Genomic DNA, 21,685 nt, shown 5'->3' with positions numbered 1-21,685 from the left:
GTAAATCTAAGGGGAAACAAAACACATACTAGTTATTCAATTGGAATTGGAAAGCCCACCACAACCCAAACCTAAGCCCTCAACTTCTAGGAATGTATAATTGATGATTAATTATCCAATAAATCTCCAGATAATGAGAACATCTTATTGGAATATGATGGATAAGGAAGGTGATAGGGATAAATAAGCCAAAGATATGAAAAGAATGAGATCATAACCCTCAATGAATAGAAGATGTGAAAAGAGAGGAAATATAACCCTAAGCAAATAGAACCCTACATAGTATTTTCAATGTTGGACACTAATGACACTAAACCATTAGACCATGTTTCCTATGCTTATTCTAATCCATAAAATTAATAAATAGCAAGTTCCATATGTATTTCGAACCTATGATGGCTCTGAATTGTTTGCTTAGTCATAGATGTTAAAATCCTATTGCAATTATATACAAAAACCTCAAGAAGTGTTTTGCATATATCAAATCATGAATCAAGATAAATGTTCATCTGCCTTTTATGATATATTAGCAATAATGAATCTAACCATTGACATCCTAACAAAATACCAAAGATAATGAAGACTTGGATAAAAAAAATTGGTTATGGGGAACAATGAATCTTCATTGAAAATGAGTTTATTATCTGAAATAATGTCATATTTTACAAGCTTGGTCAAAACTACACAGATGACTTTGTTGAAAAAAATTGTAGTACTTAAAATTAAAGAATATCAAAATAAAACTTATAATCATTTCCTAACACAACTTTGGTAGACAGAAAATATGCACTCAAAGACAACATCAAAGTATTTTACATAAAACTTGAAGTATAGATGGCAGCCAATTGGAGTAGAAGACCAATGACAAAGATATTGCCAATAAATAACTTCTCAACCTTAAAATCAAAAGCTTCAGATTGAAGGGATATCTGCTTGCTAAACTAGCAGCTGGCAGAGATACGTGGAAGGCTACAAACAGCACTCCCAAGAAATCTTGATTGAGAGTACATGGAGGTTCCAAGAGTGTTTGGATCATATACAATGTTTTATTTGATGAAGATATTTGCACAGTAGTTAGAAATGTTCCTAGCAGAGACCCACACGATCAAAAGGAATATAGACCTTATGAAGAATCATCCTTGCAAGCAGCCTCTAACTGCGTGACTTAAATAAAGAATTCAGCCTTGTATGTTCAATTTTCTAGTATTCGAACACCAGACATATTAACAAGTCATTATCTTGGTTTTCTAAGAGATTTAAAAACACCATCAGCAAAGATGTCACAAACTGGTGTGGGCATGAGAATGGCATAAGCTTTCTAGATAATAACCTGCTCTCTCTTTCATTACAAGATGCAAAGAATCTGCCAGATACTAGTATCAATTTGTGATCATTTAACAACTTTCTCCAGAAAACAATGCAAATGTGATCATTGAGTTATCTGTTTTTCTTTTTTATTATTCTTTTTTTCAGATTAGGTTGAGCCTAGGCCAGGGCCAACCCTGATGTTGGATGGAAGGATGATCTGCCCACCAGTAGGATGCTATCACCAGGATTGTGCAAAGCTCAATCAAGCTTGGATGCCCATTGGGATAGCTTAATTCCCCCAAAGGTGGTTCCCATCCTCAATCCCTCCTGTTGAGATTTGAACAAATGACCTGGTAGGGACTAAACCCCACACACACCAATTGGTCTGCGCCTCATGGGTCAGTGATCTTTGTACGTTACTAAGGCAGATAATATGCCCAACTTTATAGCCAACTGAATCTAGAGTATGTGCAGCACCATGAAAGGAAATCATTGTTCCTCATATTACAACAAGAAATGCAACAAAAAGAAGATTGGGAGAAAAGCCCCTTCAAACTATCATACAAAGCAAATAACAATGTGCTTTTTTTCCACTAAAAGCGCTCCTTATCAAGTTCAGGTTCTGTTTGCCTCGTCAGCTCTTACTTCATTGAAGTATGGATGGGCCTGCAAGTTGGCAGAATGTCAGCAATGACACTTCAATCAAATTTGCTAGGTATAGAGTACTCTTTTTTATCAACAAAGCATAAGGATACCAGCCACTACAAAAACCGCCAGATATTTCCCAGTAAATGCTAAAGCTAGGATCGTATAATCCCAAATAGCCTTACATGAAATAGACTTTTCATAACATGCTGCTTGGAACAAAATACGAAAATTTCTATATAGGACACAGATCAGTTAGAGCATAAGCTCCATATATATCCTAGAGTTTCACCAACTGTTACAATGATGATTTTAATTATGACTACCAACGTATCCTCAACAAAAGCAGTTAAAATTGGAAGCCTAAATTTGGTAGATTGACCAAGAAACAAGCAAGGACCAGAAACATTGAAGTGCTTACAAAATAGCAATCTAAAAAACTTGCATTGTATGCTTAGTAAGATCATTTTCAAGAAATACATCCATCAAGTCAATATTTCCAAAAATTGTAGCCATAAAATCCCAAAAATATCCTAAAAAGAAGTACCTGAAGCACTAAAATTTAATCCTAGAGGACAAAGTTACAAACAATGTTGTAAGATAACATGTCGAAGCAACATGAAAGAAGCAAAGAAGAAAGTTGTTATATGCATCCATCCGTAAGTGTACTTTGACGAAAAGGAGGAGAAAAAGATATATATCATCCTACACATAAGTGCAACAATCAAAATTGACATCTAATAGTTGTGTGTCCGATATGCCAAGGAGAAAAGAAAAACAATGTATGATCATTCACACACAGAAAACAGATAATAGCATCAGTGAAAACGAATTTCTAGTACTAAATCTATACAAATCACCATACTATAAAGCATTGAGAGAAGAACAACAACTAAAAAATAGATAAATTTTGATGCCCTGGCTTCAGCAAACAACATTCTTCGTGTGCTTCAATTTTATGAGATTTTGGAATGAAATAACATTAAAATATATTTTTCACCAGTAAGCACAAGTATACAACTATGTTCTTGGAAGAAGAGTCTCCAAGACACTAATTTGAACACATTGAGAAAAATACAAGATGCTTAGATGCAACCATAAAGCAACAAAAGAAACGTACCATTGCTTCTCTTGCCGTAAGCCTTTCTTGATGATCAAAACGAAGAAGCTTATCCAAGAAATCAACAGCCTGCAAAACATGTATAGAATATAACTATATAGTCCGTTTAACACAATGTTGGAACTGAAGTATTGCAAGTAAAAATGAGCACAAGGAAATATCGCATAAACATATTGAAATATTTTCTTCAACAAGAACTTTGCAAACCTCTGGAGAAACCAGATGCTGATTGTCAGAATTAATAAATTTTGACCAAGGTTTCCTAGTATGGCTGCAGAAATAAAGAGAAAATGTTAAATAATGTTGAAGGAGTCTACGTATGCAAATATATTGATAGGAAAAGCCATCACTATGTAACAATCACCATGTAACAGAAAACAAATTGAAGAGCACGTATGCAGCACCTTCCAACAAGATTTTCCAGATGTGGATCTAACTCCAAGTTGTATTTGTTCAAGTAAGTTTTTAACTCAGCAGTGCCAATCACCTGATAGCAATAAATATAATACATGTCAAGAACTTTTATTGGAACTACTACAACCATCAAAAGAACTTGAGCAACAGCAATAACTCAGTCTTCTACTTAGTTCTAGAATGAGTTTCTCACCCTTAATGAGAAAAGAAATAGGTAAATATGTTTGACTACATTGGCCACATAGAAGAAGATAGTACTATCATAAACCCTTGATCCGTAGTAGCTTGTGAGTCAATATATAGTATGTAATTATAAAATAAAGTGATGGAGTTTTATAAATACTAGCATGTGCAATTTAATTTCTTCAGCATATTCTTCACCTTGAGAAAGGGTTGAATAACAATTACTTTGCCAGTGCAACAACTGAGGTACATGGAAATAATTTTCTACTCAGAGCAGCCCCAGCAGCCCTGCTCATGGAAATGATTTGATTTTGTCATGCTAGGATGAATAACTCCTGAAATTGATGAGTTCCATTAATGTGCAATTCACTTATACAATGGAGTGACCCTTCGTTTTGTTTTCCAATGGTCTCTTCATATTCACCTTCTCCTATTTTGTTAATTTACAATTATATTTTCAGGACAAAAATCCCAAAGGATATATTCAACATTCCTCCCTTAAGCCGAAAGGGTGTCTGTAAGCCCAAGCATAATTCTGAATTCTTCAAACCTTTCTCTTCCAAGTGTCTTGGTAAAGATATCTGCAAGTTGTTCATTAGTGGAACAATGTCCTAAAAGAATAGTCTTGGCCTCTACATGATATTGAATCAAAAGATAATTTGTGTTGATGTATTTGGTTCCATCATGGAATCTGAGATTGCAGAAATATTGTTAATGAGAAGAGTAGAATTCACTTGTTTCTTCTGCAAATCTTTAAGTGTTTTCTTGAGCCACGCAATCTCATTTGTTGCTTCTACAAACTGCCACATATGCTACCTCTGTTATGGAATCTGTTGGAACTGACTGTTTGCGTGACCTTCCGGAGATATTTGTTGGTCAAAAACTCATGAGATAGACTGAAGTCAACACTCCATTTTCTTTGTCTCTGTCAAAGTCTGAGTCTGAATATCCAATCAAACTAAAGTCATCCACCTGTAAATATTTGAGTCCAAAGTCTTTTTTTGCAGTAGATCAATGCCCTTCATAAGGCTTTTGCATAAATCTAGAAAGAATTCCAACAACAAATTAAATGTGGTATTTTAGTAGTGAGGTAGATTAGACTCCCCGCAAGTTGTCTATACTTGGTTGCATCCTCAAATTCATTCCCTTCTTTTGATATGACCTTCAAGTTTTGTTCCATTGAAGTAGATAAACGGTTGCATTCAACCAGGCCAGACTTGTTCAAGAATTCTCCAATGTACTTCTTTTAGGGGAGAAATATATACTTTGGATGTTGAGTCACTTCAATGCCCAAGTAGCACTGAAGGCATTCCAAATCTGTCATCTCAAAGCCAAGTTGTCTATAATTGGTTCCATCCTCAAATTCATTCCGTTCTTTTGATATGACCTTCAAGTTTTGTTCCACTGAAGTAGATAGAGGATTGCATTCAACCAGGCCAGACTTGTTCAAGAATTCTCCAATGTACTTCTTTTAGGGGAGGAATATATACTTTGGATGTTGAGTCACTTCAATGACCAAGTAGCACTAAAGGCATTCCAAATCTGTCATCTCAGAGCCAAGTTGTCTATAATTGGTTGCATCCTCAAATTCATTCCGTTTTTTTGATATGACCTTCAAGTTTTGTTACATTGAAGTAGGTAAAGGGTTGCATTCAACTAGGCCAGACTTGTTCAAGTATTCTCCAATGTACTTCTTTTACGGGAGGAATATATACTTTGGATGTTGAGTCACTTCAATGCCCAAGTAGAGCACTGAAAGCATTCCAAATATGTCATCCCAATTATGGATGCAATATAATTTTCATTGTTCTCTGTTATGAACAAATCATCTACATATACCACAATATATAACAATTTTGCCAACTTTCTTGACAAACAAAGTTGCATCATCAAGATTAAAGTGTTTGAGATTCAATTTCAAAAGATGCTCAGTTAACTTTTCATACTAGGCCCGTAGTGCTTGTTTTAGGCATTTGATAAGTTTACATACTTTCTGTTCTTTTCCCTTTACAACAAAACCTCCTAACTGAGCCATGGAGATATTCACTTACAAGTCTTTGTTCAAGAAAGCAGTCTTCACATCCATTTGATGAACTTTCCATCCATTTTGAACTACCAAGGCAAAGAGAGTCCAAATGGTGGCCCATTTTGTTGTGGGGGAAAAAGTCTCTTCATCATCAACATCTCTTATTTTTGAAAATCCTTTTGCCATAAGCTTTGTTTTGTGCTTGTCAAGTGAATCATCTTATTTGTACTTGTTCTTGTACACCCACTTGCAGCCAATTGGTTTGGTTGCAAATGAAAGGTCCACCAACTTCCATGTTCCATTCTTTATGAGAGCAGCATAATCTCCTGCATTGCTTCATTGCTTCTTTCCATTCATCATGAGAAGCAGCTTCTTTAAAGGAATTTGATTCGAAGTTAGTAGGTAAATTCAATTCACAATAATATGAAATATCCATATCATCTACATTAACTAGACAGAATTATCTACACCATCTCTATCTTGTCTAGTGGAACCTCTATCCATATCATCTACATTAACTAAACAAAATTATCTACACCATCTCTATCGTGTCTGGTGGAACCACTAGTTCCTGTCTTTCCAACCTCATAAGGATGAACATTTTCAAGTGTTTTGGTGAGCCATTTTGGAGGACCTTTCCAAGATGGTCCAAGTCACTCCACTAATTGAGATGGGGCTACATCAAGATATAGCCTTCCAATCCTATTGTTAAAATTGGGAACTAGGGCCAAACTCCATGTGGGTCACTTCATTTATGGCAGTTGATATTTTTCCTAGATTCCTCTTGTCGAGAGGTGTAGGATTGATCTAAAGATCATATGATTTCAACAAGTATTTATGGAGATACGAATTTATTTGTAATTACTCGACAAATTGTCAAGGTCGGCCAACAATTAAGTGTGTGGCACTCTTGCCCAATGTTGCATATAAATAAAGGAGAGGTTGAGTCATTATCTCAACTCATCTCATCCTCTCATCTCTTCCTTGTCTCTTGGGTATACAAAGGAAGGAGGACACAGATCTCACGTGGGAAAGAGGACGCAGCTAGGGCAGCATTGGAGGAGGACGTAGTTAGGGCAGCAAGGACGCAGGAAGGTGCAGCAAGTGGTTTAGGCCTATGTTGACCAGCATATTACCTCCATTGACTGCGGCCTTGTGTGGGCAGCCTCTCCTAGGCTAGCCGAAGCGCTGAAAAAGTCTGTGTTGACTGTTTGAGGGCATATTTATGACAGCGTTGACTGGTTAGGGCTGGCTGTAGTATGATGTAGCATTCACTACTATTTTGACCATCTTACTTTGACTGTTTTGGGCTGCCACTACTTCTGTTGGAGACCGAGTTCTCCTAGGTTGTCTTGAGGACATTGTGGGAGATAATTGATCCCTTTTGCTATTGTTGTTCAAGGGTTTCACTACTGCTGTTGTAAATCACTAATTAGTGATATTGTACTATCTCTCTCTCTCTCTCTCTGCTGATTTATTGAAGATAAAAGAAGATTTGATCAAAGGGTTTCCCCGCATTGGGGTTTGTCCCTGGCTAGCCACCACATCTGGTGTCTCTTGTCTTGGCTTGTTTTCTGTCGATCTTTTAATGTTCTATCTACACTTTACTTTATATTTATGTGATTGCTAAACAGTGGCTAATAAGAAGAAAAGAAGTAAACTGATTTAAGCATAAAACATACCATAATTTAACACCTATTAATCATATCACTCTAGGGTCTTCGTGATCTAAAGAAGTGGCCAAACTTCATGAGGGGGAGATAGTGCTTTGGAAGGAGATTCCATAGATTGATCCAAGATAGGAATACCCCTTTCAAGATGTGGAATCTCATTATCAAATTCTGATATGTCTTTGCATGATTGAATTTATCCAAATGATCAAGTTGTCGCTCAACAGTGTTGTTAGTCTTGGAAAATTCAAGATAAATTACATCTCTAGAAGTAATAAACTTATTATTTACCTTATCTGTTATGCAACCAGCTCACAAATAGATAAATCAATGATTTAAAAAGTATCCTCTTCGAGGGGGAAATCTCCTTTACATTATATAAATGAACAATTCTTGAATGATACAAATGACAAGACCTCCTTTCTATATATAGGAATCTAAGGGGTCACAATATAATCAAAGCCTACATAACAATAATATTGTAAGGGCACAACAATAACAATAGTGGGCTTCTATGGGACACAATAATAACAATATGGGGACTACATGGGCACAACAATACAATAAGGGGGTTGCTAATAACAATAAAGGGCTATACTAGTAGTATAGGGACCTAACATGCCCCTCTCCTTCAAAAACGTGTTTTCCTCAACACTTGAGTAGTTTTGGATGCTTCTGTATAAAATTCTCATCCTCCTATGCAAAATCTTCATCGGTTAAGTTCTTACACTTAATGAGATACTCTGAAATTGATTGATTCCGTAGCTGTCAGGTCATTATTTTCGTTGTTGCCTCAGGTTCCAATATGATTTTTCCTTCCTCGTCAAGTTCCGGCAATATTGTTTGAGTTTTCTTCCTAATTCATCGCATCCATAATTGTTTGAATCGACATTTCGAGCCATCCACCGTGGCTCATCATCAAGATAGATCAATAAGAGCGTAGCACGGATCTCGTTGGAATGAATAAATAGAGGTAAGCGATAGATGGAACAGGAATGATAGTAGTCGACCATGTCTTAATTGATAATTAATGATAATTATTAATAATACTTTATATTGTTACAATTAATAATTTTAATATAATTGGACTTAATTTAATTTCATATTAGGATTGAAATAAAATAATTTAATTAATTTTAATTTAGAATTCTATTAAGACTGTTATAAAATTTTAAAAATTATTAGCAATGTTAATATTAATATTAATTCTAAATTAAAATTAATTCAAATCATTTAGTCTAAAGTAAAATTAATTCTAAATTAAAATTAATTAAAATAATTTTACTTTAATCTTAGTCAAAAAAAATTAAATTTTTAAATTTTTTTGGATTAATATTAATATTAACATCACTAATAATTTTAAAAATTTAATAACAGTCTTAATAGAATTCTAAATTAGAATTAATTATAATTAAAAATTAATTAAAAAGTAATTAAAATTAATTAAATTATTTTTATTTCAATCCTACTCTGAAATTAAATTAAGTCCAATTATATTAAAATTATTAATTGTAACAAATATTAAGTATTATTAATAATTATCTGAAATTAAATTAATTCCAATTATATTAAAATTATTAATTGTAACAAATATTAAGTATTATTAATAATTATCATTAATTATCAATTAAGACATGGTCGGCTACTATCATTCCCGTTCCATCTATCTCTTACATCTATTTATTCATTCCAACGAGATCTTTCCTACACTCTTATTGATCTATCCTAATGATGAGTTACGGTGGATGGCTCGAAATGTCGATTCAAACAATTATGGATGCGATGAATCCGGAGGAAAACTCTACACAAAGTACAAATAGCAGAAGCCTCGAAACAATAATATTGTTTGAACTGGGAGCTTATCACCTATAACCTTCTTTAAGCTTGAAACATTGAAAACTAGGTGCTTTCGGGAAGATGCAGGAAGCTCCAATTTGTATGCCATAGTACCAATCTTTTGCAACACCTTGTAAGGACCATAATGTTGAAGAATCTAGGGCAAGTGTAGTTAATGAGATTCTTATTAGCATGATAACTACTTGTGAGGTATTTATAACTTTTTCTTCTTAGCACATTATTCACTTATTCTTATTAGAGTGCGTCTTTTTATATTCATCAAATAGTTACCAAAAACTAAGAGACAAAAACACAAAATAATGGCCTTTTGCCAGGGTTAAAACCTCTCCCTCTTGGAGAGGAAAACTAACACAAAATTCTTCTTATAGAGATTCCAATTGATGAATACCAAGGCCATGACCCTTGACCTATTATACTACTCCAAGACCAAGACACCAATCCTCTTCTTTGTCACTACTGAGATCATCATCATTGTTGCACCGTTGAGGCCATCACTACTGCACCACTGAGATCTTCATTCCTGCTGCACCATGACCGCTCCTTTATCAAGATCTTCATCATGACCTTGATTCCATGTCTTCATTAATGTACTGAGATCTTCATCATGACCTTGTCAAGACCATGGTTGTTATTATGCTGAGATCATGACTGCATTTATTATGTTGAGAGTGTGTTACTATGGGGTCACAATTATGCCGAGACAGTGAGTGTATCATCTCCATCCAATATACCGAGACAATGATCAGCGTTAAGGTCTGTTGTCGCACAAAGTGTCTAGGCACCGCGACAACGCTCAAAGGGTTGTCCCTCTAATCCTTACTCACTCTGTTTAGACTCTCTCCTAGACAAGTCAAGGGGGATAGTCCCTAAGGTGAAAGAATGAGAATAGTCTGTGAACCACAAGTTCTAGGAGACTTAAAGATGGACAACTTGATAAATTTAGAACAAATTTTGGTCAACTGAGATGGATAGATTAAACAATTAATACAAATAAGACACAATCACAAGAAAGAAATGATTTTAGACCAGTGCCTTAATATTCAATTAACCATAAACTAAATGAGAACAAGTTACCCAGAGCAATTTATAAATGTAGCAAAGTGACGATCATGAATAATTAAATGTCAACGCCCAAAATTTTATCATGCAAGAGTTTCTAGCAATTAAATCCTGTGAAGAATTATGAAATTTAAATGCTAAGCAATGATTCCAGATTTAAAATGATTTTCATTAATATCCTAGATCTAGAATAATTTATCATTCTCCAATAGTCAATGATTTTAAAACATTAATCGCACCTGACAATAGAGAAATCACTACCACGAAAAGACACCAAGGAACTTTAGATTAACAATTTAATTATTCCTTAGGCAATTAATTTAATGTGGTAAATGAAAAAATTAATTTTTTAATGTGACTGAAAATCAAATCAAAAGACCTTAGTCAAATTTAAATTTTTATGGGCCGTAGGCCACATAAAAAATAAAAAATTCTTAAATGTAAAAGCTCAAATTCTTTTGATATAATTCATTCGCAATTTCAAAGTCACCAAATTTTAATTGTTAAAGTTTTTTTAACTTTTTAGATTTTTTTTTTTTTAAAACAAAATCAAAATAATGACAAATCAAAAATAAAAATAAAAACATAAAAACCAAAGTCATAATAAAAAAAATCAAAACAAAAATAATAATAAAAAAAAGAAATGGACCCGGATGCGGGTGCCACGCCGCATATGAATGACCCGCCAGATGTTCAACATGGGCGGTCTTAGGTACAGAAGAGGCCTTAAATGCTCCACGCCGCCCTGGATGGCAAGCGTGAGAGCTGAAGGGAGAGGGGACGGCAATTCATTGCCGATACTGCGCGACTTAAACGGTTTCAGATGGAAGTTAAGGCACTCCAACCCCGAGGCAATCCAGAGCAGATTAAGTATGGATGGAGAAGGGAATGTTTTGCAATGTTTCAGGATCGATTTGGGGATTCAGGCCTCAGTTTGTCAGGCATTCAAGCGCTGGTTCACGAGCTCTCTGGGGCATTTGCAGGTAGATACAGGGCTGCAAGGGAGGATAAGAGCGGATTCACATCCCTCATATCCCTCTCCACAGCACTGTCACGTTCATTGGTCTTCAAGAAGGGAATGGCGCCAAGACAGAGGCTCATTAGCCGTCGAGGCACTGGAAGGGAAGGCACTTCTCGTCCCCTGGATGCTAATCCGCCTCTATGTTGTTGTCGTTGTTCATGCCACCAGTCAGCAGGTGCACACCCCATTCGGCCGTCCCAATTCATGGATACAAGATCACCGGACTCAAGCTCTGCTCCGCTACCTGCGTTCGGAACGGCGGTCTTCACTGTCAGATGTGCGCAATGTCATTCCAACATCAATGCTCATGTTTCGGTCCTCTTCATGGAGGAACCGAAAGAGGAGGTGGGAGGATTACCCAGCGCCCAAATTCATCATGCTGAATGTTCCAGAGTTGCTGAGGAAAGAGCAGAGACACCACCTGGAACGAATGTTGTGCAACCTTCGTCTCAGCCAGCGCCAGCTTCAGGCAAAGCCAAAGTCGATTGGGGACCTCCACCGGAAGGCGAGTACTGGATTTATGAAGAGGACCCGGAGGACGAGGATTCGGTTGAATAGGCGCCGACTCCACCATGCTTCGGCCCTCCGACAACTCTCAGGTTCTTGTTGTGAACTGCTACTCTTGTTACCTGTGCTTAATTACGCTGTAAATGTCATGGTTTGGCCTCCTAATTTTGTTACTCTATGTTCGAATGCGCCTGCGCGAAGAATACTGCTGAAGTACTCCTCTCTCTCTCCTTGGCCCCTGCGCGGGATTTATAATTTTGTTTTTTCTGTGATGCAAAAGCTTACAGCCCCTGCGTGGGTTGCTAGTTTCAGTCATGGCGCCCTTGCATGGGTTAGTGGTCAAAAGGGTGTTGCCCCTGCGTGGGCGTTTAGTAGTTTTTGGAAGACCCCTGAAAATGAAGTTTTCTGTAAGCACTATCAAACCAGAGGACCAGCGCTGGCCCCTGGGGACATGTAATCATGGATGTAACTGTTTCAGCTTGTAAATAATAGAAGTAGAATAGTTTTAATAAAAATAAAAAAAAAAAAAAAAAATGGAGAACGACCGAAACAAAAAATCAAATTTAAAATATAAAATGAATCTAGAAGTTAACCAAAGTAAAAAAAAATAATAAAAATAATAAAAAAATCAAATTAAAACAAAAAAAAAGAAACTAACTAAACCCTAACTGCATAATACAAATGAAAAATATATTAAAAAAAAAAAGAAAAAGAAAAAAGTCGAATGCTTTGCTTTGTTGTGCAAGTCGAGATGACGATAGAGAGGAGTTCGAAGGCAAGTCGAAGGAGACAATGATGGAAGGCCGCGGGAGGCACTGCGAGGGTTTGCAGCGATGGAGCCGCAGAGAGAATGGGGAATAGAGGGGGGTTGAGAGTAGGGATGGCAAGGCTCAACTTTTTTGTAGGTCGAAGGAGCTGCGAGGGTGACGGAAAAGTGCAGGTAATGGAGACTGCGAACAACGGAAGGAGAGGATGAGGGCTTATGGAGAAAGAAAAAAAAAATCGCAAAGAAAGATTAGGGTCGATGCCAGTGGATTTGATGGAGGAGAAGTAGAATTTTTTGCAGGGGATGAAGGCTATAACAGAAAAGAAAAACGCAGAGATAAAAAAATCGAAATTTGTAGCCAAATATGATGGAAGTGATGTATGTAAACTAAAGAGACAGTGAGCCAAGCAAGCTAGAAAAAACGTAGCAGACAAAGGGGCTATGATTTTGGCAGCAAAGGAGGAAAGAGGGTTTAAAAAAAAAGTTGAATTTTTCTAGAGAGAGAAAAAAAACACAACATAAAATGGTAGCCAAAATATCCTTTAAAACATTTCCAGAAATTATTTGATTAAAGATAATGTATCCTTTTGCTTCAAATTTATTCCTAAAACCCCTATAAAAACTTCCAAATCTAAGAATTATAAAACCCTTGCACTGCAAAAATTTGAATAATATCCCTACAAAGTGATATTGATAAACCCCAGAGATCCAGAACTTACCCTCTAGGGCCTAGATTTCGACTCTACACAAATTTCTTCCTCAGATCTGTAGCTACACGACAACAAGAAAACACCCAACGATATATACAATGTTAAAAACTACAACCAAATCTACCATTATGTTGCACATAAATTACAAGATTTTTAAATTTTAAAGGTGCTAACTCGAAACTCTCATGCATCAATAAAACGAAAAAAATCTTATGATAAACCCGAAATTAATTTTGTTGGGCTCCTCAAAAAACACGGATCGGGAGTTGGCTGGTCCAACTGAAAACTTCCCCTAATGTCCGAAGATCTAAAATCAAGATTTCCTTGCAAAACTCGATCCAGCCATTAAAAATAGAGCAAGAAAATAATAATAAAACTCAGACAAATAGAGATAACTGCTACTACGTTCAAAATTTAGATTATTATTCAAACTCCAGCAACTGAGCAAGATACTTGTACTCAAATCACTCTTTAGAAGCTATCATCAATAGCTTTAGCAAAAATTATGCATGAAAACAACACATCTTACAGTATTCCCATGAATAGTAACACCAGCAAAACTTAACCCCAAAGTCTTTCTTTATTATCCAGAAAAAGATTACACAAGAGTTTCTTGTTAAGCACACTACTCAAAGGTCACATCGATCAACTGACAAATGACTTTCTATTTAAAGATTAATCGTCCAACGACTAATTCGAGTGATCATCATCAAAGCAATCTCGACCGTTGATGAAGATTCAAATTTATTTTAATCTCATCCATCGAAATATTTAATTCTTATGGAAATTCGAATTTTTTAATTAAATACACACTACTCAAAGGTCACATCGATCAACTGACAAATGACTTTCTATTTAAAGATTAATCGTCCAACGACTAATTCGAGTGATCCTCGTCAAAGCAATCTCGACCGTTGATGAAGATTCAAATTTATTTTAATCTCATCCATCGAAATATTTAATTCTTATGGAAATTCGAATTTTTTAATTAAATGCATTTTAATTAACTCAAAAATAAAAATTTTGAGTTAATTTCCCCAAACTTTGACTTTAACTTAAACCCCAGGGATCAAAGGTTTAAAATTTAGCAAAATAATTAATTTATCTTAGTCCCAGGACCTTTTTAAAATTTAATTTTTAAGGACCGACAAATTTTGCCTTTGGAGAATTTAAATTTACCTAGGACTTAGAATTAATTAAATTTATGGCTTAGGATTTTAATTAATTTTTTGCCAGAAAATTTAATTAATTAACCTATGAGGGATTAAATTATTTTTCCATCCCTCAAGACACTTTACATCATGATTTTCATATTTTTTACATCATAAGGGGGAAAACCCATTTGTAATAGACCCTCACAGACTACCTATTTCTGTGACACAAATATAATCCAACAAACCAAGCAGTTTATAATAAAATAACATAACCAAATAGTTAGGATTATTCCCAAATTACTTTTACATAGACTCGATCTAGAACACTAGGACTCGCCTAAGATCCTAGCAACAAAATCCATTCCCCCTTCGGGGTAAGACTAGAGGAAAACTCTGTCGACCATCCGAGAATGGATCGATTAGACAAAAAACCTCCCAGAATGGAGATCGTCACTAGAAAAGTAGGTTTACCTAAGTCGTTACATACATGACACGGATCTGCTGAGATTATTTACATTATACACATGCAGAAAGGGTTTACATAACATCTTGGAAGTCAAGCTGATGATGATAATTGGATGGCACGGACACATCGATCAAGTGTTATCCCTTTTGATTAAAAAGGGGGTGTACTGCTATGAGCCATTGACATGTAGTTGTCAACAAGGTCTTTATCATCACTTTTAGACCAAGACAGTGATTGTGTTCTTTCCTGATATCATCATCATAGATATATCGAGATTGTCACCAGCGAGGAGGATGAGACTATAATTTGTTCACTGTAATTATCCACGAAAATTGCAGAGGTGTCCTACTGTACCCATCCAAAGTTTCTAAGCTTGATAACAGACCTCCGAAAATGACATCCAAAACTATCCTCCTGTACTTCCTATACCCATCAAAGTTCATAGAAAAATTCGAGTTTTGTCTTTTCTGTAGTGACCCTAGCCGCATATATATATAGTGGTTAATCTTCCATATTTAGCGACATGTCAGTGAACCATTGTGTCTCCTTTCTTGAGCCGACATGACTACTTTTACATCGTTTTGTTGGCTGACTTCTTCAAGAGGATTGTGCTTGTTTTGGAGGGTTGATCTAGACTCTAGGTTGGCTCATATACATTTTATATATGCTCAAGAAGAGCTCTTCAATATTTTCTTTGACTCTTTGACTTTCCTATAACACTTCAACACGTGCTAGACCTATGCAATGAGCAAGAAACTCATTGTTATAATTTACAAAAATAATATTTCTTCTCTTTTACAAGTACAAAGATCAAATTACATTTACAAAGACCAAACCTAGTTACACTTTCTTCAACACTCCCTCTTAACTAGGGAGGTATTCATAATGGTACTTGGTCATTCCCAATGTAAAGAATTTCTCATAAGAAGAATCGGATTGGCAACCCATCTGTATAGCATCATAGTAACCAACACTGTTTCCACAGCAAGGCCTTGACTGACAGATGTATCTCTCATTAGATCAGAGTACAATGTTGGCGAGACCAATGACTATATATACCTTCATCATTGTCTCTCAAGGTACATACCCACCCGGGTGTTCACTGAGTATGACCTTCTAAGACTATTCTTATCTTGGGTTCCCAGCCCGCAAAGAATATCGGTCCTCTTGCCTACTCTTGTCTTGGATGCTCTACACATTGTTAGTCAAGGTTGTCCTTGATGTCAATATGGCATTGTTGGAGATGGCAAATATTCTTGTGATACATGAATAAACTTGTTGCCCTAACCTCATGCAAACCTCAGGTAAAAACCCTAAGCATGAGATGATGCAAATTCCCTAGCTATATATCCCTATCTATATGATGTCAAGCCCTAAATTCTTGATGCAAGCCCTAGAACTAATGCTTGATATATGAAACCCTAATTATTGAAGATGCCCTAGCAAAACCTCAATTATTAATATCTACTTGTTAATACAAACTAAAGACTATTGCCAAACCCTAACCCTAAGTTACTAAGTCCCAAATTACAAACACCGTATACTATTCAAGTATTATCTATATGCTTGAAAATATTAATTTGAACCATACCCTAAGTTACTAAGTCCCAACACACGTTACATGATGTACGCATATAAAATAATCTAGAAGCCTTTGCTTAAAAATGAAGAGGTAATGTTGATTACTAAAACACCCCACAACTAAATAATTCCTAAAACGTTGATTTCTAACGATACATATTTAAACAAATTACACATTGGACGCTGGAAATATGAGTTTCATATTAATGCTGAACCTGGTTAATGTTGGTGGGCTCCACTAATTCAAGTCGGCTTGTCTTAAATAATGTGCTTATTCATTAAAATAAACCTTTGTCGACTTCAAGCACAGGATTGCTCCACACGTAACAATTCGATCCATTACAAATATGTATATATATAATCTATGTGAAGATCATTTTGGGAGAATATAGAAAAACTCAGTGAAGATTTCGAAGACAAAAAAAAGGGGAGGATGCAAAGCAAAGGAAAGACACAAGTTAAAATCGAGGACACATAAAACAAGGACGCAAATTGAAAGACTCAACCTTTTCTATGACTGTGTAGCTTCAGACATAAGTTTGGACTATGTTAAATTGTTGTAGAAGCTTCAGAGTAGGGCTTGGAGTTTTGTACAGCAACACACTTAAAAGACACAGAACCTATAAGCACAAAAGCTCGAATTGTGGTGAGACAGTGGCTCTGTTAGACTGTACAAACAGTGGCTCAGACTCCTAAAGACGTTGATTAGAGCAGCAATAATAAGAAGCTCGGATCCTTTAACTCGGACTCGTTGTACAGTGAGTTATCCTCGAACCTATGGGTTGAAAAGCTTAAAATATCGAACTTTGTAGAAGTGTTGTGGCTATTATAAACTACGAATTATTGCAGTGACAATGGACAGTGTATAGAACTTGAATTTCAAGCTCAGTTGAAGGCTCGACCAGAAAATAGAAGGACAACAAACCTGTGGGTTATCTTAAGACACTTTTGGAGAACTGTTTTTGATGGTGTCTTATAATCCATTGATGGAAGAATATTGAGATAACTTGTGTCACTAAAGGCTTATCATTGAAGACATTTGTGAGCAATCTTTTTAAATAAGAGTTGAAAAAACAACTCTTGTGAAGACCTTTTAGGGTACTTTTGTTTGGAGCTCATCTCTGAGTAGCATATTGAAGCCATTTCTTGGAGCAACACTGTTGAAGACTTAATAAAGTAGTTGTGTAAAAGGCTACCTGGGTGATACCCTTGAAGAATTTGTGGCGATCTTGTTTGAAGTCTGTGTGAAGTGATTTTGAAGAAGATCCCAGATTGGAGCACTCTTGTTGAGTTGCCTTGACTAACCTTGGAGACACTATTGAAGACATTTTAGTGAATAGTCTTGAAGATAACATTGAAGATCATGATGCATTCTTGAAGCCATCATGAGGTAACCTTGGAGATTTTGTTTGGGTGACATGAAGAGTAGTGGTGATACCTTCTATGAAGACAAGGTTGTCATTGATGATGTGACGTGAAGACTATGGGAAGGCATAGCTGAAGATTGACAAGGCTTGTTGAAGAAGACATTGGGAGTTGTGAGTATAACCAAATACATCTTGACAAATTAAAGTAAGGGTTGGAGCCTAAGAGGTTGGAGCCTCGAAAAGACAATGTTGGTGCCTTGGAGGATAGGGTTGGAGCCCTAGAGGATCGGAGTCCTCAAGAAACCAGGTCAGAGCCTGAGCCAGATATATGGTTGGAGCCCTTGAGGTTGGTACCTCAAAATTAACAAGGTTGGAACCTTGGAAGTCCAAGTCGTTGCTTGGAAAATACAGGTTGGAGCCTGGGAGATTGATGATTGGTGTCTTCATCTAGGATTGGAGCCCTATATATATTGTACATGATTTATTATAAAGAAGAAATTAATAAAAACATTTATTCTTATTGTTCATTTTGTGTTCTAAATATAAGTGATCTAACTGGTAAAAGTAACAATTGAAAAGAAACACCGATCCACCCCCCCTCTCAGTATTTCCAACACACATCCTCAAAGAGCATTGGATGCCAGATGATTACCCAATCCTCCATTCTTTCTTCCAAAGTGAAGGCAAGAATGTTGTGTCTACCTCTCCCTCATATGCCCATTCCTTGAAGGAATGTACCAAAGCTCCCTCTGATCAGGAACTTGCCCAAGCTCCCTTTTAATCGGAAACTTGTCAGAGCTCCCTGTTAGCTAGGTACTCTTCTACACATCAACAACTTCTTCTTCGTGGGTCCTTCAGTTGCTTGATCAACTTCTCTCCTTAATGTCATGAAATTCAGTTGAGCTTCTTCCTTGTAGGGCAATAGCCATTGATCACTTTCCTCAGTTCATCATGTCATTCCTTTCTTCATGGAAAGTGGCCTTCTTCATATTTGGAACCTTGGTCATATCATGCTTCTTTCATCCACCACATGAATGGTAGTTGTACTTGTAAGTAGCCATGCATGAACTTATCCAAATATTATTCAAGAAATCAAAACATAATATTAAATCAAATCATACCTTACGAGATGGCTCTTCATCATGACATCATTCTATAGGTATCAGCATCCTGCATACATGTTGACACATCTCCCAAAGATATCCATTGTCAAGGGTCTTCATCTTTTTCCATCAGAGTCTTCATATCTTTTCAGGGGATTTCCTAGTTAAGTCTTCTTGGTCTTTTGGATGTTGATCGCCTTTATCGGGGTTACGATCTCTTCCTTCCTCAGACATTCCATTCTCAGGAGTTTTCAGTCAGAGTTTCTTAATTGTAGTCAGCCACCTCATACTTCATTTGAGGACATATTATGTTGATTTCATCTAGTGTGACTTAAGCCTTCCTGCATCCTTTTAGAGGAGGAGATCTTGTTTCTCTTAATCATGCTTCTTAAGATAGAAGTAATGATCCTTGTTACCTGCAACCATACAACATGACATTATAATATTAAACACAAGCATACATACCTTATTTTACCTTTAGGTCATCTAGGCTTCTTTCAGCAGCTTCCTTGATTGAAGTGTCTTCAATCCCTTGATCTGCTTCTTTTCTTATGTCATCATCATCCATGAATTCCACAAGTTGGAGTTTCTGATGAAACACTTGCTTCCTTTCTAGATTGGTGAACCCTTCGATGAGGATTCCATCAAAGAATCATGAGGATCTTGTATATCCCCATCTGGCAAATGTTTCCTTTTTGACTTAATGTATGATGAGCCTTCTCGTGGATGACTCCTTCCTTTCCTTCAATGTCCACTGAGGTTCCCAAGAGCTATATCCTTCATGTGTGTTTTCCATGGATTTTGTCCTTCATGATTCCCATGGTGATGTCACGAGTTCTTGTTTCTAATGCTTTCATGATGCCACGATGCATCTTATTATCTTGGTCATATCTATAACACAAGATTTAGGATCTTATGATAGGACCCTTTTGTGAGGGATACTGATGAGCACCAGTATTGCAGCAAGAATGTTGCAACAATTGGGAATACCAACTTTACTTTATCAACTACGGGTTCGTACAAACTTGGAGGTGACAGTGATGTATACACAAGCAGATGCGATGGGTCCACTCTTTGTCACTGCTCAGCTGGTGATAGACCACTATGGTTTCTCAAACCAACCTTCCATTGATTTAGAAGAAGATTGATTACCAATGAGGAAAGGGGAAATTTGCACTACTGAAATCTTGTCTACTATAGTAAGGAAAGACTAAAATCAAATGCTTAAACACACCACTCATCTAACTAATTGCTAAGAGGCTTTGCTTCAAAAGAATGCTAAGTTAACATGTGTGTAATCCTACTGTCCTAGGCATGCAATCTGAAATAACCAAACACTCTACTGTTGTGCATGTAAATGAACACAATAACTCTTTTTTCTTTTTGTCCTTTTTTGTGTGAAAAATATGAATGCTAAATCCTCTTGGTGATGTGGCAGGTGGGTTAGAGATGGTGGTGAAAGGTCAGATGGCTTGGGAGGCAAGTAGGGGTCTTCTCCTATCTTCCTAGATGTTTTTTCCACAATTTGGCCTCAAAACAGGCCACTAAAGGTCGTCCTACACGATGTCCTAATGCTTCCTACAGGATGTCTTAATGTTCCTACAGGATCCGGCCAGAGCAAGAGGAGTGATTTGGAAGGTGGTGTAGGGTTTAGGGAAGGTGAATGGTGGGAGAAATAAGGCAAGGGAATGGCTAGGACTTCTTCAAAGCTCAAAACAGAGTTTGTAAGATGGTTGGATTTGCTCAACAACCCTGGGAAGTTGTTCTTATGGAATGATGAATTGATTGAGGGACTTAGTGGCTTTTGGTGTTCATGGATGGATGAGGTTAGGTTGGGGTTGCTAGTCATGAGATCTCCCTGCACTATTGAAACCCTTGCACTGCATCAATCACTGGCATTTATCCATGAATCATGTCAAATAAGAAAGATTTTCAATCAACTTAAGAAAATAAAATTTCATTATCTAATTGCCTAGTTCATGCATGGAAATACTTGCAGAGTAATGTGAAACACTATGAGATCTAATAAAAGGCTGAAGATATCAGAAATGACAATTGAATCCTATTCTTGAAACTGACAAGATGCTGGCCTAAGTAGCAAAAACCCGAAATTCCATAAAAAATCCGAATTCTATCTTTTTGGGGTTGCATAGGAGTTCTTTCCTCAAACCATGGTCCCTGAAGGGAGGAGTGAGGCCAAACCTACCTACTATCAGCTTTTTGGTATTCCTTTATCTTTTTATTCTACTACTAAAGCAATGCAAAAATGGAAGCAAACTAATCAAATTCACAACTACTTGCAATGAAATAATGTTAAAACCAATTCAACCATTAATCTATGAAATCAACTAAGCATACAAAAATAAGAAGAGGCGCCTTTGCTGCTAGGGTTGGGCCCTAACCCAAGAGCTTCATCCCTCTGAGTCAACTCAGTGTTGAATCAAGGAAATGTTCATTCTCATTATCATATTAGAAAAATTACATAACAATGTCTTCCACAAGTCTTGAACTAAAAAATGCTTAGTGCTCTTACATAAAAAATATGAATCCTAATGAGGCTCTAGGCCTCTTTATTTATACAACTGAAGTCTCCAATGACTTCCTTAAATCTAGGGAGGCTTGGCTCCCAAACTCAAGATGAACTGGCTCTTAACTATCACTGGCTCGGCTGCCTTTTGATCTTCATGACTTGGTTGCTTGCAACTCCGAGCTAGTGTGATTTGATGGA

At 36.5% G+C, this 21,685-nt stretch overlaps 1 protein-coding gene across 3 annotated transcripts in view; it reads right to left on the bottom strand.

Annotated features, from left to right (window-relative positions):
* Positions 1 to 1,139: 1,139 nt before the first annotated feature.
* Positions 1,140 to 21,685, bottom strand: part of LOC149233858 (casein kinase II subunit alpha-2-like) — a 313,367-nt gene continuing 292,821 nt past the window's right edge. For all 3 annotated transcript variants that reach the window (XM_089379869.1, XM_089379868.1, XM_089379867.1), the window contains 4 exons: positions 3,478 to 3,560; positions 3,281 to 3,344; positions 3,074 to 3,142; positions 1,140 to 1,974 (listed from right to left, as the gene is read on the bottom strand). In XM_089379869.1, coding sequence (XP_089235995.1) covers positions 1,924 to 1,974; positions 3,074 to 3,142; positions 3,281 to 3,344; positions 3,478 to 3,560 — 267 coding nt within the window. In that variant the 3' untranslated portion in view covers positions 1,140 to 1,923. The remainder of the gene's footprint in view (positions 1,975 to 3,073; positions 3,143 to 3,280; positions 3,345 to 3,477; positions 3,561 to 21,685) is intronic.

Source organism: Pinus tabuliformis, chromosome J, assembly GCF_031772625.1.
Source record: "Pinus tabuliformis cultivar Carrire ecotype Pingquan chromosome J, CPIR1, whole genome shotgun sequence".
Classification (NCBI taxonomy): domain Eukaryota; kingdom Viridiplantae; phylum Streptophyta; class Pinopsida; order Pinales; family Pinaceae; genus Pinus; species Pinus tabuliformis.
Note: the sequence above shows the minus strand (reverse complement) of the source record. Positions and strands in the feature narration are given on the sequence as shown.